Source organism: Balaenoptera acutorostrata, chromosome 6 (assembly GCF_949987535.1).
Source record: "Balaenoptera acutorostrata chromosome 6, mBalAcu1.1, whole genome shotgun sequence".
Classification (NCBI taxonomy): domain Eukaryota; kingdom Metazoa; phylum Chordata; class Mammalia; order Artiodactyla; family Balaenopteridae; genus Balaenoptera; species Balaenoptera acutorostrata.
In genome coordinates, this window is record NC_080069.1 from 41,911,400 (window position 1) to 41,932,600 (window position 21,201).

General features: G+C 38.2%; 1 protein-coding gene across 11 annotated transcripts in view; it reads left to right on the forward strand.

Moving 5' to 3' along the window:
- Window positions 1–21,201, forward strand: part of KIF27 (kinesin family member 27) — a 99,678-nt gene that overhangs the window by 34,939 nt on the left and 43,538 nt on the right. For 10 of the 11 annotated variants that reach the window (XM_057548773.1, XM_057548774.1, XM_057548772.1 and 7 more), the window contains 5 exons: window positions 2,960–3,129; window positions 3,597–3,700; window positions 5,341–5,496; window positions 8,284–8,489; window positions 14,889–15,086. In XM_057548773.1, the coding sequence (XP_057404756.1) occupies window positions 2,960–3,129; window positions 3,597–3,700; window positions 5,341–5,496; window positions 8,284–8,489; window positions 14,889–15,086 (834 nt within the window). The remainder of the gene's footprint in view (window positions 1–2,959; window positions 3,130–3,596; window positions 3,701–5,340; window positions 5,497–8,283; window positions 8,490–14,888; window positions 15,087–21,201) is intronic. The other variant, XM_057548776.1, reaches the window with a different exon arrangement.

Sequence of the window (21,201 nt, forward strand, 5' to 3'; positions counted from 1 at the left end):
CTCACAAAAGTGGAAATATCTGTAAAATCTTTTCTGTTTTTCCTGAATGAATTACATTTTTATTGAGTCACAAAATTCTTATGCATTAAATCCCATACACTGAAGTCAACAGCCTTTTCAGTTTTCATTAAGATTTTATCTTTCACACAAAGGCCATTTTTTTTCTCACAAAATAATTAATTAGTTTTGCTTTTTAATCACTTCTTTGCATAGGTTGTTGCTCATGGTGAAGCAGAGCTGTGTGAGATGTGTCTGCTGAGCTTTGACCAGGTTCCCTTGCCAGCCCAGCACTCATTCCTGCAAAACATACCAACTTCACAGTAGCAAAATGACAAGTTACATCTTATGAACCTTTATGGAACTCTCAAATTCAACTATAAAATTAAATATGTGAAAGCCACAATCTGTGGTAAATGAGTTGCAACACATCTCATGAAACAAAATCAAATGCATCACTAGTGAGAAGAGATTATCTTATTGTATGATGATTGAGAATATTACGCTCAGGTCTGGGTGCAACACCTAAGTCAAATTAGATTATTTTTGGAGAACAACCAAGTTGCTGAAGGACCTTGGAGAAAATCTGAAGTAACTCTAGATTTAGTCTGATTCAGAGGAGACATGATAAGTGCTTTCAAATATTTGAAGGCTTCATTACTGTTAGACTTTGTCTCTAGAACTAGGACCAATGAGAAGCAGTGCTAAGGCAATATAAAGAGGGATTTATTAGTGAGAACTGTCAAAGTAATATGAGAGGTCTCAGGGCTTGTGCAGGTCCCCACAGTGAATTTGTTTAAGCAGAGGTTAAATGATAATCTGCAGTATTACAGAGGAGAGTCAAACATGGGATGAGTTGAACTCTAATCTTTAAAGTTCTGTCCAGTCCTGTTGCTATGTAATTCTTGGAAAAAATGGCTAGAATAAAAAAATTGCCTTCTAGTTGGATACACTTCAGTTATCTGAATTATTACTCAGCTTACTGAGTACTTACATTGTGATCAGTGTTGCTTGGGGTATGGTTGAAAATGCAAAAATATTCTTTGTTGGGAGCAGGGAGTGCAGAAGCAACTGAAAGAAGCAGGACCCAACACTTAGGTAGGAAGGGGCCAGATTATAGAAGGCTTGGTGAGCCAGAAGGGGCTAAGAACCATTCTTTTGGGTGGAATGACTGTTAAGGAATTAATTTACTGAATGTTACTCATTGTGGCAGAACCCATTTGGTGTTCATTATTAAGCTGGGTCATTTGCTTTTCTTTGTAAAAAGAAAATTTTAAAGCAAGTTACAATCCCAGAGAACAAAGTTTGATTCTGAACAAAAAGTTTTATTTGCTCCTGAAATAAAGCCCTCCTCCCAGCCCCCAACCCCACCCCCAACAAAGAGAAACCTTGAATCCTGTTGGTTATGGTGCAGACGGCCATGCTAGGTACAATGTGCTTGTTAGATAAATACTTCTTGAGTTGGTTCTTCTGTAAATAATCTCCGTACCCCAGAACTGGGAGGCCACCTAGAAAACTTTACCCCCCATCCATCATGGTGCTGATGTGACGGATGGTCTTATTAGGTGACCAACAGTGGAGGCACAAAAATCAAGTATCAAGGAATATCCAGTATCAGGTTGGCTTTCCTGGGAGGCGGTGTGTAAAGGACCTACGTCGATTGAATCTTCACACCATGTGATATACACATTCTACTGTATGTAGTAATTTTAATAGGTTATAATGATTTATATTAATAAATTGAATGTCTCCTCTAAGATCTTATTATTTACCTTTTTTGAGAAACTACCCTGAGGTTTGGTTATAGAGAAGTGGTTAAAAAGGAAATATTTGGTAACAGAAACTAGAATAAAAGTATAAAGGCAGTATCTAATTCATTGTTTTCCAAGGTGAATTTTTGAGAACTTAAGGCCAATAGAATAATATCTAGAAAGTTTCCAGGCTAGTCCATGAAAATCTATTTATCCCATGATACATATTAAATGTCACTTAGAGCATTAATTCAGCTCTCCCTGACTACTACATGTAAAGTCTGAATAGATACATTCAAATTTCCAAGTCGGGAATATTTTGCCCTGGCAGAAGGAGTGGTAGTGACTCTGGATTTCTTCATGTGGTGGGATTTGGATTAGAGGGGAATTGCAGATCCTTAGCAGCACTGCAATTCTCCAAGTGTTCAGAACTGGGAAGATTGCAGTGGGGTGGGTAACAGTTGTCTCCTATTACACTGTGTATGGGCTTCACATTTGCTGGGGAGTGCCTGAGCTATGTTTAAGAGCTGTGATGTTGGAACTTCCCTGGTGGTCCAGTGGTAAAGAATCCGCTTTACAGTGCAGGGCCTGGTCAGGGAACTAAGATCCCACATGCCGAGGGACAACTAAGCCTGTGTGCCACAACTATTGAGCTCACGTCTCAACTAGAGCCGGCGCACCACAACTACAGAGCCCATGTGCCCTGGAGCCTGCGCACCACAACTAGAGAAGAGAAAACCCGCAGGCCGCAACTAGAGAGAAGTACACACGCCGCAATGAAAGATCCCGCGTGCCTCAACGAAGATCCCGCATGCCGCGACTAAGACCCGACACAGCCAAAAATAAATAAATAAATAAATAATAAATCTTTAAAAAAATATATTAAAAAAAAAAAGAGCTGTGATGTTTTCACTCATGCCTCTTTTTGCTTTCATCTTTGAGTGCTATTTTCCCTGAAGCTATACGAGCTTTCTAGAAGAGGAAGAGCTGTGTATAGATTCTGAAAGAAGTGTGTGTCCATGAGGCACAATAGTATTGTGAAATGAATTTTGACTTTTTTTGTGGGCGGGGGGGGGAATGTATATTTTCAGTGATTGGCTATTTTAAGAGTACCTGTCTAACCTCTTTAAAAAACATTTTGAGTGATAGGATAAAAACAGACACTTTAAAAATCACGTTTTTTGTTGTTGCGTGGGGGAATCACTTGTAAGGTCTACACAAGTCCTTCTGTATACTCTCTGGATCGACTAGTTGCCGGATTTCGAACACGAAGTCAGATGCTGCTGGGTCACTTAGAAGAGCAGGATGAAGTCCTCCACTGCCAGTTTTCTGATAACAGTGATGATGAAGAGTCAGAAGGCCAAGAGAAATCTGAAATTAGGTATGTTAATATAGACTGATTTAATAAACATAATTACATGATGCAATTAATATATACAGATGTAGGTTTTTTTCATTATATCTTTTTCCATTTAGTAGGAGAGTAAGTGGTTTTTGCTACATGCACTGTCAACTAATGTGTTATGAAACCAGTGTTTGAACACAAGTCGTCAGTCTAACAACTGTAAAATAATTTTGCTTTAAAGCATTTATGGTGGTTGAATTTTAATTTTCAGAGAGAATGATTTTGGATTTCCTAATTCTGCTGCCACAGTGGCAACAAGCATGATGAATTTTCCACTGGGTCCAACATGGTGGGGGATATCTTTTTATTTTGTGCAATATTAGTAAGTTCCATTTATTTTATATTAATCATAATTTAAAGAATAATTTTGGGGGAAACATTTGAGGGCAGATTAGAAACCACTAACAGACAAGTTACCTTTGATCCTGATTTTTTTTTTTTAGACATAAAGGTTGCTCGTGGATTCAAAAGCCAGGCTCTGTTTGTTCTCTTGTTGAATTGAATGATATTCAGGATCAAACACAAAAGTCAAGATTGGAGAATGAAGGTACACAGACTTTCTCAAGTACTTTAGATCTAATATTTATGACACCTCTCTTTTTCCTCAGGCAATAATTTAAGAAGCATCTGGGAATTCTCCAAGACGGGAACTTGATTAGGAGTGCTTTCCTGGCTTTTCCTCTCTACCTCTGATTTTTCGTCCTTTTTTACTCCTTAATGAAAACAGTTTTTCCACCAATCAATTCAAGCTAGAGTTATAGGCTAAATCTCTCAGAATGGGGATTTTATGTTCAAACGTGAGTTGATATGCATTGTACTCTTTACTTCTTTAAGATGCAACTTAAGTAATTTACTAGCTGTCTACTGCTTCACTGGCACCCATGCCTACCATTAGTGATATATTTGGCATTAGAGCCAATTTAGTCTAGTGGGTGCTTGTAATGTTCACAATTGACGAGAATTTTTATGCATCAAAAAACAGCATAAAAGACATTCATGTTGCAAAAAGTATACGCGGAGATTTTAGCTCATTTCTCTTAGCCTGTGTGTGGTCACAACACCAAGAGTAAAAGGACAGAGAATATAAATAACATGATAAGTCCTACACTGTGAAAATAGCATCTTTTTAAGAGCCTATGGGGGACTTCCCTGGTGGCGCAGTGGTTAAGAATCCACCTGCCAATGCAGGGGACACGGGTTCGAGCCCTGGTCCGGGAAGATCCCACATGCTGCAGAGCAAGTAAGCCCACACACCACAACTACTGAGCCTGCGCTCTAGAGCCCGTGAGCCACAACTACTGAGCCCACCTGCCACAACTACTGAAGGCCACGCGCCTAGAGCCCGTGGTCCACAAGAGAAGCCACCGCAATGAGAAGCCTGCTCACCTCAACGAAGAGTAGCCCCCGCTCGCAGCAACTAGAGAAAGCCTGCGTGCAGCAACGAAGACCCAATGCAGCCAAAGATAAATAAATAAATAATAAATAAATTTAAGAGCTTATGCGTGTAATATTAAAAAATGAAATTGAGATAAATTTTAAAAATGTATAAATAGTGTAGAGAAGTGCCACCCAAGTAGCCATCCTTGCACTGTTTGTTACTGGTCTACAACCAGGTAAGAAACTTAATGTCAGGATGTAAATCAGTGCACCAGCTCCTTCATTGAGGAAGTCTCACTGTGAAAAAAATGTCAGCTGAGCTAAAAGAGTGAGGTAGTTGATTTACGTTCTGGTAAAAGACAGAAACAAACAGTGTGAGGCCACACTCTTATTAGCCTGGGGTAGAGGGAGACTACATTCTCTGATTACCGTAAAACTATGAGTTAATAGGAAAAAAATTAAAACCTCTAACTATCTGGAGATTTTATACCTTTCTTAAATAACTCGGGTTAAAGAAAAGTCAAATTGCAGAATATCTAAGGGTAATGAAAAACTGTATCAGAACCTACAGGATATGACTAGAGCATATACATATGTTTTAAGGAAAGGAAAACTCACTGTGAGCTGGGAAACTAAAGTCCCAATTGCCATGTATTTTTTCCTTTTTTTTTTTTCTCTTTCTGTCTGTCCCTTCCTCTGTTACCTCTAGACTGCTTGTGTGTCTGCCTTTTGTTTTTTTTAACTCTACTTCTGTCAAATATTTCTGAGCAGATAGTTTTATTTCTCAGTTTTGTTTCTTTTATTTTGAAGATTTAAAGATTGAATGTCTCCAGGAGAGTCAAGAGTTGAATTTGCAAAAATTAAGGAATTCAGAACTCATACTTACTGAAGCCAAACAAAAAATGAGGGAACTTACTATCAACATCAAGATGAAGGAAGATCTGATTAAAGAATTAATTAAAACAGGTAATAGTATCCTGTGAACCTGCTTATATGAGAAAGAAAAGCTTCTAAAGTTGCTTCTGATGTTGTAACATTTACTTTAATTTTTGATGCTCAGGACTATCCACGTTAGCTTGGAATTCAGTCTAACAGGGTGTGCTCTAGAGCCAGTGTGTGGAGGTTAATTATCAAAAGAACTTTGTTATATTTGATTTCATCTATGAATTTTTCTAACCAGTGTGAACTCTGTGTTGTGCAGAAACTCTATGGCACTTAATGTTTTTTGCCACTTTTTAGAAACATTATACTAGGCATCTGGGATAAGTCTGAGATGTTTTCCTAGTTCATTTTTAGTAAATACTTATTTTAAATTATTAGTCTTTATTTTCTTGGATAGTTCATTTTTAACCTTAATTATAAACTTTATATTTTAAATGTAGCTAATTTTTGTTTTTCTGAAGATATAAGGATTTGTCCTGGAGAGCTGTCCTCTTGAGTGAGCCAGGCTTTCATCTCCTCCCCTTAATCTACCAGGTTGGGCATATGTACCACATCCTCTCCTCACCCTCCAACTCCATTAGGCTTGCCCTAAAATGCACATCTCAAGCTTTTTGGGTTCCCCTCACTAATACACTCAAAGTGTAAGCCTTGACTACTCTGAAATTCAGTAAAGAACTGAAGGAATAAGACACACTAGCGTTTCTTTCCCCCAATTTCAATGCAAAACAACTCTGGTCACATTTGGGGAAACTGAAGGAAATACTATCCTCCTCTTCTTCAAGCCCAAGACTATAATCACACTCAAACTACACGAATTGTGGGTCCCAAATCCTCTGCCAGCAAGGAGAAACCTGCCTGGCCTCTCCCTCCTCTTTCCTGCAAGCTTGCTTTCTGGCTGTCGGTCCTCCTTTCTCAACTTCCTCTCCTCTAGCTGCTGTCCAAAGCGTTTTCCTTTCTCATTCCTAGTGGTGTATGGGCTATGCATCGTCCCAGCTCCAGTTATCCCAGATGTTTGATTTTGACCATTCTCCTTCCTCATAGGCAGGATCAATGCCAGTAAACCTCTCTTAGGAGTATCTAGGAAATGGTTTAGGGGTTTAAATAGCTTCTCCATCCCCATGATTTTAGGATAGTGAGTGTAGAAATTGAGGATATTTACCACTCTGAAATAAACGATTTTCTTTCATATAGGTTATCCCACCATGGGATATCTAACTAAACAAGCACACTTTTGTAGCCTGGTATACCCATCCTGGTTGCCTTAAAATAGAGGATACCTGACCTTAAACAGAGAAGGTCCTCTTCTTGTTCATTAGAACGAAGGGCAGTTTGGAGCTTTCCTAAAGACCCTTAGAAATGGTGATTAGCAAAAGGGTCAATGTGTACTTACTTTTCAAAGTCCTCTCACTGAAGACTTCCCCAAACAGTAGCTACTTCAGCCAAAATTAATAACAATGACAATTATACTGTATTCCATCAATTTTAATACACACTTTTTTCACATTTTAATATCTCTGAAATCAGGATGCATCTTAAAAATCAGTGACATTTTTGCATTTTGTCATGGTGTAATTGGTACTGTATTTTTTTTTCCTTAGTGGTTCATAAAATATTGGCGTGTTAAACAATTTATGGGGTCATAGATTCATTAAAACATTGTTGTCATAGGTATTTTGAAGTTAGTTGAAATCATAGAATTGTAGAGCCAGAAGACAACTTACAGTGCATTTAGTTCAATAACTCCCTTTATTAAAAAATTAAGAGCTTTACAGTATACTAGTATAACAACATGTCCTGGTGATTATTCACCCCATGACCTCTAGACTCTTACTTCCCACCACCACTAGTTTGCCAGTCTGGTTCAGGACAGTTGACTATTCAGAATAAATCAGAACAAAATTCTTAGGGTCAGTAGCTGGGCTTAGAATGAAAAGAGATATAGAAATATCTATATTCTATTTTTCTCTATGTTCTAAATATTCGTAAGAAAAGCATTTTAAAAAAATTTATCTTTAACAAGTTCAAATGAAATGAAAAAGGAGAGGGGGCCAGCTCTATATTAAAGGATTCTTAAGAAACATAACAATAAGATGTACTGTGACCTTGTTTGGATTGTGATTAAAATAGACTAATTGTAAAAGACATTTTGAGACAGTTGGGGAAGTCTGAATAGGAACTGGTGGGTATTAGCATTGTTAGGTGTGATAATGACTTTTTGGTTATTTCCATATTCTGTTTAGATGCTTATTGAAGTATACATAGGTGATGACATTATATCTGGGATTGCTTTAAAGTTTTTAAGTAAATTAAAGAAGAAAAAAGGTATAGATGAAGTAGCTGTGGCAAAATCTTGATAACTTTTGAATCTGGGTGATGGACTTTCATTATATTATTTCTCTACTTTTGATATGTTGAAAAATTTTCATAATAGTAAAAGAAAAGAATTCGGAGACAGATTATGGGTGGTAGGAAGACGAAGTGTAGTAAGCAAGAGGCCAATGAGTCACCCCAAATACCTTTTAACTGAAGTTTGATGCCAGCAAAGGTAAACTGCAAATTCAGAACAAAAGATGAACCAGGGAGAAGATAGAATGGCACCAGATGGGGACAGTCATTAAGGAACTAATTATTAAAAGGACAGGTGGCAAGTTGTGTTTGATGGGGATGGGAGGGACAGCTGGATTTTTAATGCTATGCCTTAAATAGTTACTGCCCATCTTTTTAAGAGTAGGGAAATTTTATGTTTTTGGTGTTTTACTTAGTTTTTAAACATAATTTATAATTGTTATTACTATTATTATTATTATGAAGGTAATGATGTCAAGTCCGTAAGCAAACAGTATTCTCTGAAAGTAACAAAACTTGAACATGAAGCAGAACAGGCGAAAGTGGAATTAACTGAAACGCAAAAACAGCTAGAGGAACTGGAAAACAAAGATCTTTCTGATGTTGCTTTGAAGGTAAAATTACAGAAGGAATTTCGTAAGAAGATGGATGCTGCGAAGCTAAGAGTCCAGGTAATTTAAAAAATATAATTGAGAAAACTTATTTAAGGCTTCCTGATTTTGAGGATTCTTGTACCTAGTTAGGAAAGAAGGAGGATTCAGTTTTTACTAGCGGGAGGAACTGGACGGCAAGTTTTCTTTTCCAGTATGCTGGTGGGTTTACATAATTTTAGTCTGGGTAGTATATTTCTTCATTCAGGAAGTGTATTATTTTAATCTTTTTATCAAAAACCACATGGTGAGAAATAAAGATAACCACAGAAATAGTGTCCTTTTCTGAAGGATAAAAGATTAACTAATGATTAAATAATATATATAAAACATCTGGTATGTATATAGCACTTTCTTGACACTCAACAAATATGATAACTGTTTCAGACAGTTTTCTGAAATCATAACTGATTGGTTTAAGAAAGGTTAATAACTTTGAGTACTACATCTTATTCTTAATTTCCTAATGCTGGACTTTGCTATAACCTCAAATATAGCTACAGTTAAAAAATTCTATTCTTTGAGAAATATTCCATTATAGAGAGATTTTGTGTATGAAGCTGTTCCCAGATGCTTTTGGTATAGTCAGAGTGCTTTGTTAGTTTGCTTATAATGAATTTACTAAAATGCCTTTTCCAGTTCTTTTGATTCATAATCTATTTTTAAAAATATTTTATTTATTTATTTATTTATTTTTTCACTGTGTCGGGTCTTAGCTGCAGCATGTGAGATCTTTCGTTGTGACATGCGGGCTCTTCACTGTGGTGCGCAGGCTTCTCTCCAGCTCACAGGCTCATTAGTTGCGGTGTGCAGGCTCTCTAGTTGTGGCGTGTGGGCTCCAGAATGTGCAGGCTCAGTAGTTGTGGTGTGAGGGCTCCAGAGTGCATAGGTTCTGTAGTTGTGGCATGCAGGGTTAGTTGCCCCACGGCATGTGGGTTCTTAGTTCCCTGACCAGGGATCGAACCAGCGTCCCCTGCATTGCAATATGGATTCTCAACCACTGGAGCACCAGGGAAGTCCCTGATTCATAATCTATTGCTTTCATATTGTTTCCACTGTACATAGAATGGAATTGTAGTTAACCTAGTTAGAGCATTAGTTATCTATTTTTGAAACTGCCACAGTTATTTTCTTTCAACAAGATAAGTGTTCACCGCACACCTCCTGTGTGCCAGGTCCTATTCTAGGTGGGGATGTAGAAGTGAACAGAGCAAAAAAGTCCCTTCTTCAAGGGTTTTTAATGCCATCTCAAACATCTGCACATCGCCATTAAAATTTTTTTTTACTTAAGTAGCTTCTCAAGTCAACACCAAGTTAAAATAACATGACTTGACACTTTGCACTTTCCTTCAGAATACATATTTTCCCTTAGCAATTCACCTCAGAGAGTCTTGCGATCAGTTTTTTTTATTTCTTGACCGTTAAATTAAGGCTGCGACGTCTAACAAAATACTCATTTTGGGCTTCCCTGGTGGCGCAGTGGTTAAGAGTCTGCCTGCCAATGCAGGGGACACAGGTTTGAGCCCTGCTCTGGGAAAATCCCACATGCCGCGGAGCGTATAGGCCCGTGAGCCACAACTACTGAGCCTGCGTGTCTGGAGCCTGTGCTCCGCAACGGGAGAGGCCGCGACAGTGAGAGGCCTGCGCACCACGATGAAGAGTGGCCCCCGCTCTCCACAACTGGAGAAAGCCCTTGCACAGAAACGAAGACCCAACACAGCCAAAAATAAATAAAATAAATTAAAAAAAAAATACTCATTTTAACAAAACGTTAGTAGAACAAAACAATTAAGAGCTTTCCTTTATGATTATTTTGAAATTTATTTATAATTTCATAGGTTTATATCCTACCTTCAGTCCTTTTTTTTGTTTTTAAAGACATTTATTCAGCGTCATGATCAGACTATTACATTTAGTAATCAACAGCATGAGTGCAAAAAAAAAAATCTACATTAAAACCCTTTGTTGGAATGCTTTACACTTTCCGCAGAACAGAAACTAAAATAACCTGTTATACAATTAGTCACAAATACAGCCCTTGAGTTTTTTTTGCCCATACACATGAGTATTGTCTAAAACATGTCTTATTTGTAGCAGCTGGGCCCTGCCACCACTGTGCTTAGCCGAGTTCACAAATCTGTTGTAACCTGTAGCTTCCCTGTCACTTCCCTGGCTCTCCTCTCCTGCTAAGCTTTGTTTCCTGGCAGTAATTAAAACCTTCTGCCACTGCCATAGCTACTGCTGCTGCTGGAACTACCATAGTCACCTTGGTTTCACAGTTTGGCAAAGTATTGGCCTCCACCACCATAGGGGCCAGAACTTCTGCCTCCAAAGTTTCCTCCTTTCATGGGTCCAAAATTTGAAGATTGTTGTAATTGCCAAAATCATTGTAGCTTCCACCACCTCCAAAATGGCTTCCGTCATTACCAAATCCATTACTGCCATCCCCACTGCCACCATATCCCCCACCACCACGGCTGCCACCAAAGGCATCTCGACCACTGAAATTTCCTCCGCGACCAGAGTTGTCATTCCCACCAAAACCACCTCCACGACCACCACCAAAGTTTCCAGAACCACTTCGACCTCTTTGGCTGGATGAAGCACTAGCCATCTGTTGCTTAGGTAGGGCTTTCCTTACTTCACAGTTGTGGCCATTCACAGTGTGGCATTTCTGAATGACAGTCTTGTATGCGGAGTCATGGTCATCAAAGGTTACGAAAGCAAAGCCTCTGTTTTTGCCACTGCCTCATTCATAATTTCAATCACTTCAGTTTTCCCACACTGTTCAAAATAATCTCGTAGGTGATGTTCTTCAGTGTCTTCTTTAATGCCACCAACAAAAATCTTTTTCACGGTTAAGTGGGCGCCAGGTCTTTGAGAATCTTCTCTTGAGACGGCCCTCTTTGGTTCCCCAACTCTTCCATCCACCTCGTGTGGCCCTGCATCCATGGCCGCATCCACCTCCTCCACAGTGGCATACGTGACAAACCTGAAACCTCTGGAGCGCCTGGTGTTTGGATCCCTCATTACCATAGAGTCTGTGAGCGTTCCCCATTGCTCAGAGTGGCTCCTCAGACTCTCATCGGTTGTTTCAAAGTCAAACGTCTGATGAAGAGCTTCAGCAGCTGTTCGGGCTCTTTGGGAGACTGACTTAGACACGACAGCAGTAGAGGGGGGAGACTTCAATGGTGCTTACTCGGCGGCGTCCATGGGCAGAAAGGTTATCCTACCTTCAGTTCTGATTGTAATTCTTATACTCAATATTAATAAGTAAGAACCGATCTTTTACTGGTAATCTGTCTATTCAGATTTTCTATTTCTTCATGATTCAGTCTTGGAAGACTGTGTATATCTAGGAATTTATCCATTTCTTCTAGGTTATCCAATTTTTTGGTATATAATTGTTGATCATACTCTTTTTTTTTTTTTTTTTTTGGCTGCGTTGGGTCTTCATTGCTGCACACGGGCTTTCTCTAGTTGCAGTGAGTGGGGGCTACTCTTCGTTGTGGTGCACAGATTTCTCATTGCGGTGGCTTCTCTTGTTGTGGAGCATGGGCTCTAGGCGCGCGGGCTTCAGTAGGTGTGGCACGTGGGCTCAGTAGTTGTAGCTCGCAGGCTAGAGCTCAGGCTCAGTAGTTGTGGCACATGGGTTTAGTTGCTCCGCAGCATGTGGGATCTTCCCAGACCAGGGCTCGAATCCGTGTCCCCTGCATTGGCAGGTGGATGCTTAACCACTGTGCCACCAGGGAAGCCCCTGATCATACTCTTTTATGATCCTTTGTATTTCTGTGGTATCAGTAGTGACTTCTCTTTCATTTCTGATTTTATTCATTTGAGCCCTCTCTTTTTTTCTTGCTGAGTCTGGCTAAATTGTCAATTTTATTTATCTTTTCAGAAAACCAGCTCTTAGTATCACTGATCTTTTCTATTGTTTTTTTTAGTCTCTATTTCATTTATTTCTTCTCTGATCTTTTTTATTTCCTTTCTTCTACTAACTTTGGGCTTTGCTTGTTCTTCTTTTTCTAGTTCCTTTAGGTGTAATGTTAGATTGTTTATTTGAGATTTTTCTTGTTTCTTGAGGAAGGCCTGTATCACTGTACACTTCCCTCTTAAAACTGCTTTTTTTGTGTCCCATAGATTTTGGACAGTTGTGGTTCCATTTTCATTTGTCTCAAGGTATTTTTTGATTCCCCTTTGATTTCTTTGTTGACCCATTGGCTGTTTAGTAGCACATTGTTTAATCTTCACGTGTTTGTGTTTTTTCCAGTTTTCTTGAAATAGCCAAAATTATTATTTTTCTAAGAAGGTTATTATATTTACCATATAAATCTATAGCTTAAGCCTTGTGTGTGGATTTAGCAAAGATTATTTTTATGGTTGTGATTAAAAGATTAAATGAAAGATTATTAATAGGGTTTGAATTATCATGTTCTTTTTGTTTTCCATGTTTCTTGTTGTGTATCTTTTTCTGCTGAGGGTACTGATGAGGAAAGGAAAGAACTTAATTAAATTCAAAAGAAACGTCTCATAGACGGAGGACTGAAAGAAGTGTCCCACATAGTTTTAGAGATTTCTGTGCCTTTGCCGTATGCATGCACGACTGATAGGGATGGGGATGCTAAAGATGATAAGGTGGTGGGGATGAGAAGAAGTGTGATAGTTAAGTGTCTACCAAGTGCTATATACATATTAGATGTTTTGTATGTATTATTTAATCCTTTGAAGTGGGTATTTTTACACTCTTACAAATGAGGAAGCTAAGGTTTACAAAGGTAAAATAACTCAGAGTCACATAATTGTGATGATAATAATGGTTTTCAGTACTCTAACATTTCATACCATTTTAACATATTGAAATACTAGTGGTTTTATTGGTATAATGAAGTTATTTTAGTTTTTAAAACTTAAAAAATTTGTTTTAATTTAAAAAAATCTAAAATCTGTATTCTTTGTCTTTAGATATATATAGCATTATATGCTGCATTATATGCTCTGTTTAATGCTAACAGAGGTGCACGTTTGAGCATCTGTGGAATAAGTGCAAATGACAACCTGTCTCACTTTTAAATAAGATTATCAGTACTTATACTGATATTTTCAATATCATGTGGAAAAGACACTAAAATTCTAGTATTAACATTTTTTGCTCCAGTATTGCAATACTGTCAAAAATAAGTGACAAAGCCAGGGTCCAAATCCAGGCATGGGAAACTGCAGAGTCCTGTGGCCTCCAAGCTAGTAGTACTCAAAGTAGTCCATCTGCAGATTGTTCATTATTGGTCTGCAGTGAGATAAAGGTAAATGGGAGCACAGCGTCTCTCATCAACAGAGTCTTGCATGAAAACATCATCAGCTGAATCTAATATTGTGCTTCATGGTGCAGGCTGACAACAGTCTGTGAGTGGTACCGGTCCACAGACCACATTTTGAGTAGCGCTGCTCTAAGCTACAATGCCTCTGTGAATACTTAGTTTAATTAAAACAAAATGTGTTTATGTCAACAATTTATCACCAAGATAAAGGAAATAATTGTAGTCTGCATAATTTACAAATGACTTCACCTTAACTTTTTTATGTCACGTAAGAGGTACTTACTTAGTGCAGTGCTAAAGTACAGCATACAAATCTAATATATGTTTGCTTGTTTGATCAGGATTAAATTGAAACACTCTGGTATTTTATATTAGTAAACTCTTCAAAAAATTTTAATGCTGTCTATGGATAACTTTACCTAGAGAGGAAAAGCCTTATTTAAGGTAATTAAAATAGTAATTACAATGGTTGGTCACTCAGGGAAAATGGTATCATTTCTGATCATCTTAACTCAGGGATTAATGATTTAGGCTGCAGCTGGATATTAAAGATGAGCACAGTGGAATACTATGCAGTCATATAGAAAGAACAAATCTATGAGAAAACACCTCCAAGATACGTTAAACAGAGAAAAAGGGGAGGTGGAGAATAGTCTACCTAGAATATAAAGTTACTTATGTGCATATAAATTATTTCTCAAGGAATATTTAAGAAATTGGTAATTTTATTTCAGGAAACAGGACAGGTAGATTAGGCGTCTGAGAGAAGAGTCTTTTTAATTATAAGTTTAGTTTTGTATCGTTTTAATTTTTATTATGTACATAAAATATTTTAAAATTAAAACAATAAAAAAAGCAACAATGTCAATTTTGTTCTGTTTGGCTGTCGGCACCAGGAAGTCTCATTATTCTTTATATCTGGTGAAAATTATGATATTTGCCTGACTGTAAAAGTAGAAATGTAGAAAACAGTTGTGAAACTATCAAGAATAAATTAAAATCTAGGCAAAAATGCCCACCTGCATCATTAAATGAAAAGTTTAAGTTTACTGGAGGGATATGAGAGGTGCAGTTTTTCATTTTGAAATATTCCATATGATCCCAGGTCTTACAGAAGAAGCAACAAAATAGTAAGAAATTGGCATCACTGTCGATCCAAAATGAGAAACGTGCTAATGAACTAGAGCAGAATGTAGATCACATGAAACATCAAAAGGTACAGCTGCAAAAAAGACTTCAAGAAGAAAATGAGAAAAGGAAGCAACTGGATGCAGAAATTAAGCGGGATCAACAAAAAATCAAAGTAATATTGTCATACTTACCTGCTAATCATAATATGAAATGTTCAATGTCTCAGAGCTAATGTAACCAAGGTCTTGATTCAGTTGGCTTGTGAGGTATCTCACCTTGGCCTGTCCTTGGCTGCTGTCCTCATTCACTTTAAAACTTTGTTGATCTACATAGTAAAAGCTATTTATTGAATTCTGAGTACTGTCTTGAAGGCTTTGACTTCCCAAAAGAAAGTGCCGTGATAATTTCTCTAACTAGGATCTTAACTTCAGTTGAGGCTGTCAAAAACACAAATTTATAAAGCTGACTTTCTAAAAAAATATCTAACATTTGAATAGGATTTGCCATTTTCAAAGTGCTTTGACATGCATTGTCCATGCGGCAGCATAGAAAAAAGTACAAGGTAAAATGGTACCATTTCATTCATGGTGTGCAGAAAAGTGATCAGACCTGTATGCCCAGCTGTTCTATAGAATGGATTGGGGCGGGGAGGAACTAGTGGTGTCAGCCTGGGCTCTGGAGCCAGGCTTGCATGTATTCAATCCCAACTCTCTCTGTTCCTGGCTAGATCATTTACTGAGAAAATCACTTACCCTCTCTGTGTCTGTTTATTCTTATCTAAGATGGCCTTATCATACTTGCCTCAGTAGGGCTCTTTTGAAGAAGAGAAGGATGATAATTATCATAATAACAACAAACACTTATCTAGCACTGTGTACCAGGCTCTGTTCTGTTCAAATGTTAAGCCAGACCCAAGGTTTGGAACATAATTGGAGATTTCCTAGATTTTAAACTTTGGAAAATAATATATTCTCAGACCTTAAAAAAAAAAAATGACAGAATTTAGTGATGGAAGGGAACTTAAAAGAGCATTTAAGCCAAATTACTGATTCTTTTTTTTTTTTTAATCAGCTTTATTGAGATATACTTCACATATCATACAGTTCACCCATGTAAAGCATACAGTGAGTTTTGGTATATTACATTATTGATTTTTATAAAATAATATAACATGAAATTGACCATTTTACCTTTGTTTAAGCATATAGCTCAGTGCCATTAATTACATTCGGTGTTGTGCAACCATCACCACTGTCTTTTTCCAAAACTTTTTCATCACCCTTAATAGACACTTGGTAGGGGGCTTCCCTTCCCTGGTGACGCAGTGGTTGAGAATCTGCCTGCTAATGCAGGGGACACGAGTTCGAGCCCTGGTCTGGGAAGATCCCACATGCCGCGGAGCAACTAGGCCCGTGAGCCACAACTACTGAGCCTGCGCGTCTGGAGCCTGTGCTCCGCAACAAGAGACGCCACGATGGTGAGAGACCCGCGCATCGCGATGAAGAGTGGCCCCCGCTTGCCGCAACTAGAGAAAGCCCTCACACAGAAACGAAGACCCAACACAGCCAAAAATAAATAAATAAAAATAGACACTTGGTAACCATTAAGCAATAATTCCCTTTCCCCTCTTCCCCCCCAAGCCCCTGGTAACCCTAATCTACTTCTCTCTTTATGAATTTGCCTATCCTAGATATTTCATAAAAGTGAAATCATACAATATTTGCCCTGTATCTGGCTTTTTTCCTTTAGCATCATGTTTTCAAGGTTCAGCCATGTTGTAGTATATATCAGAACTTCATTCCTTCTTATGGCTGGGTAATATTCCATTGCATGCATACACAACATTTTGTTTCTGCATTTATCTTATAGACACTTGGATTGTTTCCACATTTTGGCTATTGAATAATGCTGTGATAAACATTGGCATGGAAGTAACTGTTCAAGTGCCTGCTTTCAATTTGGAATTGAAATACCTAGGTGTGGAATTGCTGGGTCATATGCTAATTCTATGCTTAGCTTTTTGAGGAACCACCAACTGTTTCTGATAGTGGCAGCACCATTTTACATTCCCACCAGCAATGTATGAGGGGTCTGATTTCTCTGCGTCTTCATCAACACTTGTCATTTTCTGTTTCTTTTTTATTGTAGTCATCCAAGTACATGTGAAGTGGAACCTCATTGTGGTTTTGATTTTCATTTCCATAATGACTAGTGGTATTGAACATCTTTTCATGTGCTTATTGTCCATTTGTATATCTTCTTTGGAGAAATGTCTTTTCAAGTTCTTTGTCTACTTTTTAATTGGGTTGTCTCTTTGTTGTTGAGTTGTGGGAATTCATTATGTATTCTGGACATTAAACTTTATCAGATACATGACTTCCAAATATTTTTTTCCATTCTGTAGATTATCTTTACATTTTCTTTTCTTTTTTTAAAATTTTATTTATTTATTTTTGGCTGTGTTAGGTCTTCGTTTCTGTGTGAGGGCTTTCTCTGGTTGCGGCGAGCGGGGGCCACTCTTCATTGTGGTGCGCGGGCCTCTCACTATCGCGGCCTCTCTTGTTGCGGAGCACAGGCTCCAGACGCGCAGGCTCAGTAGTTGTGGCTCACGGGCCCAGTTGCTCCACGGCATGTGGGATCTTCCCAGACCAGGGCTCGAACCCGTGTCCCCTGCATTGGCAGGCAGATTCTCAACCACTGAGCCACCAGGGAAGCCCTTTACATTTTCTTGATAATATTCTTTGATGTGGCAGGCAGATTCTCAACCACTGGGCCACCAGGGAAGCCCTTTACATTTTCTTGATAATATTCTTTGATGCACCAAAGTTTTACATTTTTTATGAAGTTCCAACTTATCTATTTTTCCTTTTGTTGCTTGTGCTTTTAGTATCATATCTAAGAATCCGTTGCCAAATCTAAGGTCATAAGGATTTACCCCTACGTTTTCTTCTGGAGTTTTATGGTTTTAGCTCTTATATTTAGGTTCCTGGTCCATTTTGAGTTAATTTTTGTATATGGTGTGAGGTAGGGGTCCATCTTCATTCTTTTGCATTTGGAAATCCAGTTGTTCCAGCACCATCTATTGAAAAGACTATTCTTTCCCTGTTGAATGGACTTGGTACCCTTGTCAAAAACCAATTGGCTGTAGATTTATGGATTTATTTCTAAACTTTCAGTTCTATTCCATTTGTCTATATGTCTATCCTTGTGCAAGTACACACTGTTTTGATTATAGTAGCTTTGCAGTAGATTTTGGGAAGTAAGTCCTCCAACTTTGTACTTTTTCAGGATTGTTTTGGCTATTTGAGGACTCTTGAAATTCCACATGAATTTAAGGGTCAGCTTTTCCGTTTCTGCAATAAAGGCCATTGCAATTTCTTTTTTAATGCTTTAATTGTGTTTAATGCATGGTTCTTTTTTTTTTTTTTTTTTACAGCAGCACTCAACAAATTTTTATTTTCAAATTATTCCTTTTACGACGATCTGTTCTTGGCTTTTTCTCTGTAGATCCACTTTTTAAAAATTTATTTATTTTCTTTATTTTTTTGGCTGCATCTGGTCTTAGTTGAGGCATGCAGGATCTTTCATTGTGGTGCAGGCTCTTTGTTGTGGCGCAATGGCTTCTCTCTAGTTGTGGTATGTGGGCTTCTCTCTAGTTGTGGCATGCAGGTTTTCTCTCTCTAGTTGTGGCGCATGGGCTCCAGGGTGCGTGGACTCTGTAGTATGCAGCACACAGGCTCTCTCATTGAGGCGCGCAAGCTCAGTAGTTGTGGCACGTGGGCTTAGTTGCCCTGCGGCATGTGGGATCTTAGTTCCCTGACCACGGATTGAACGCAAGTCCCCTGCATTGGAAGGCGGATTCTTTACCACTGGACCACCAGGGAAGTCCCAGCCATTGGAATTTTGATATGGATTGTGTTGACTATGTAGATCTCTTAAGTGTAGTATTGGCATCATGACAATATTAAGTTTTCCTATCCATGAGCATGGGGCGTCTTTTCATTTATTTAAATCTTCTTTAATTTCTTTCAGAATGTTTTATAATTTTTAGTGTACTAGTCTTTTACCTCCTTGGTTAAATTTATTCCCAGATATTTTATTATTTTAGATGTTATTATAAATGGAATTGCTTTCTTAATTTCCTTGAGTTACTCATTCTTAGTAATAATGGTAATAATCATTATTATAGCAGTAAATAACATTTATTATTTGTCTTCAGTCAGTACTGTGCTAAGCGCTTACGTGCTTTATCTCATTTGTCTTTTTCTCTTCCTGTATTTTCAGCTTTTCCTCTTCTCCTAGATTCTTTCTTTAAACATCTTAGACTTTTCTTATCCTAAAATTATTCTCCTTCAACTTTATATTTCTCTCTCTCACTTCTCCCCTTTATAACCAAACTTCTTGGGAAAGTTTACTGTATTTGATTCTGTTTCCTTTCCTTTCATTTGTTCTCTTCTCCTCTCCAGTCTGGTTTCTGGGTCTTGGCTGTACCGTTCACTTCAAAGCTCTTGAGCAGTTCACTAGTGCTCTCTCTGTCACACCTCAGCTGCATCCACCATAGTTCACCACTCCCTCCATCTTGAAATATTTCCCCCTTTGCCTTTGTGAAATTATACTCACCTTGTTTTTTCTTCTCTTATTGCTTGTTCTTTGTCTTTGCTAGCTTATCCTACACTATCATTTCCTTACCTATGGGAATTACTCAGGGCTCTAGCCTATGCCCTCTTATCTTCCATACTCGGTCCTGGGTGACCTCTCACCTTGTCTTTTTCCATGACTGCAGTTTAACTCTGACAACTCCCAGATTTAATCCTTAATACCAGATTTGCCATTTGAGCTCTGGATTCATATATCCAACCATTGACATCTTTATTAGGTTGTCTTATAGATGAATTCCCTTACTTATCTCCCCACTATTCCTCCTCCCTGCTCCCTTCATGGGGGAGAAAATATAGTTTTCCAGTGTACTTTACATGACATTTCAATGCATTCAGTTGGGTAAGCTAGAAATTTAGCAGTCATCCTTGACTCTGTCCTCTTCCTCATTACCCATATCCAATGAACCACAAAGTCCTATAAATTGAGTCTTCTAAATATCTTGAATCTGTTCAATTCTCATTTCACTGCCAACAGCCTCGTCTGTTCGTTGCTGTCCTTCCTCCAGTGTGAGGATCAGGCCTGCCTGTCAGTCCTGTGGTCTTTGGGTCTCAGCTTCTCATCTCTCATGAACCCTGGCTTAAACCAACAAGACATAGCACTCTCTAAATCTATGTTTAGGGAAAAGAAAAAAACTTTTGAGCAGAATGCATAGTCTGCTGAACTGCAACTCTGCCTGTAACTTAAACTTTTTACATTCTTATCTAGGGTAATTTTGTTCCTTCTTTCATTCTAGGGAAATATGACCCATTTAAGGGGGAGAATGAGTATTCCAGAAAAAGGAACAGTCTGCCCCAAAGATATATTGAAGTTTCTACTACTTCATGCAAAAACAAAACCTGCTCAGAGTCCTAAGGGATATCTTGTCTTCTGTTTGGAGCTAACTCTCTAACATTCCATTTTTCACTTGACTAAACCATTTCCAGAGAATACTATGACTTCTGCATAGGTTCTCCGTAGAGCAGCAGTTCTTAACTGAAGACTATGGATGAGCTATAAAGGAAAGGTATGGGAACCCCTGAAATGTGACCTGGGCTTTTTACTTCTCTAAGCACCAATTTCCTCATCTATAAAATGGGATTTATTATGGTATCTGTTTCACAGGATTATTGTGAGGATTAAATGGGATAATTAAATAGATGTAAAAAGTGTAGCACAGTACCTGGTAGACAGTTATTTTACTGTTATAATAGAGATTACAATATAAGGTAAAGGTAATAATGTCTAGAGCAACATGCAAAAGAGGGGATTAGACCACCTGCAGTACACTTTTAAAGCATTTGTAGAAGAATAAGAATAGTAGGTAGTCAGCTCCAGTATAAGGTGCCTTTATTTCAGCATCCTGAAGTTGCTGTGACTGTGACAGGGGCTAAATTATAACTGTGAACTAGAGCTAGGGAAGCATGAAAATTTAATGGGTAGTAAATATAACAGGGTCCAAATGCACTCATAATTCAACTCAAGTGGGCATAGAAAATTTCTTTAGTCTATAGCAGACCTGTGTTCCTTATGACACCCCTCCCACCCTGCCCTGCCCAAACCATGTCACAAGAATTTCTGGAAATATCATGGGAACTAACCAAATAACCAGTCTGTTCAAACCTTATTCTGATAGTTTAAACATTTCCTTC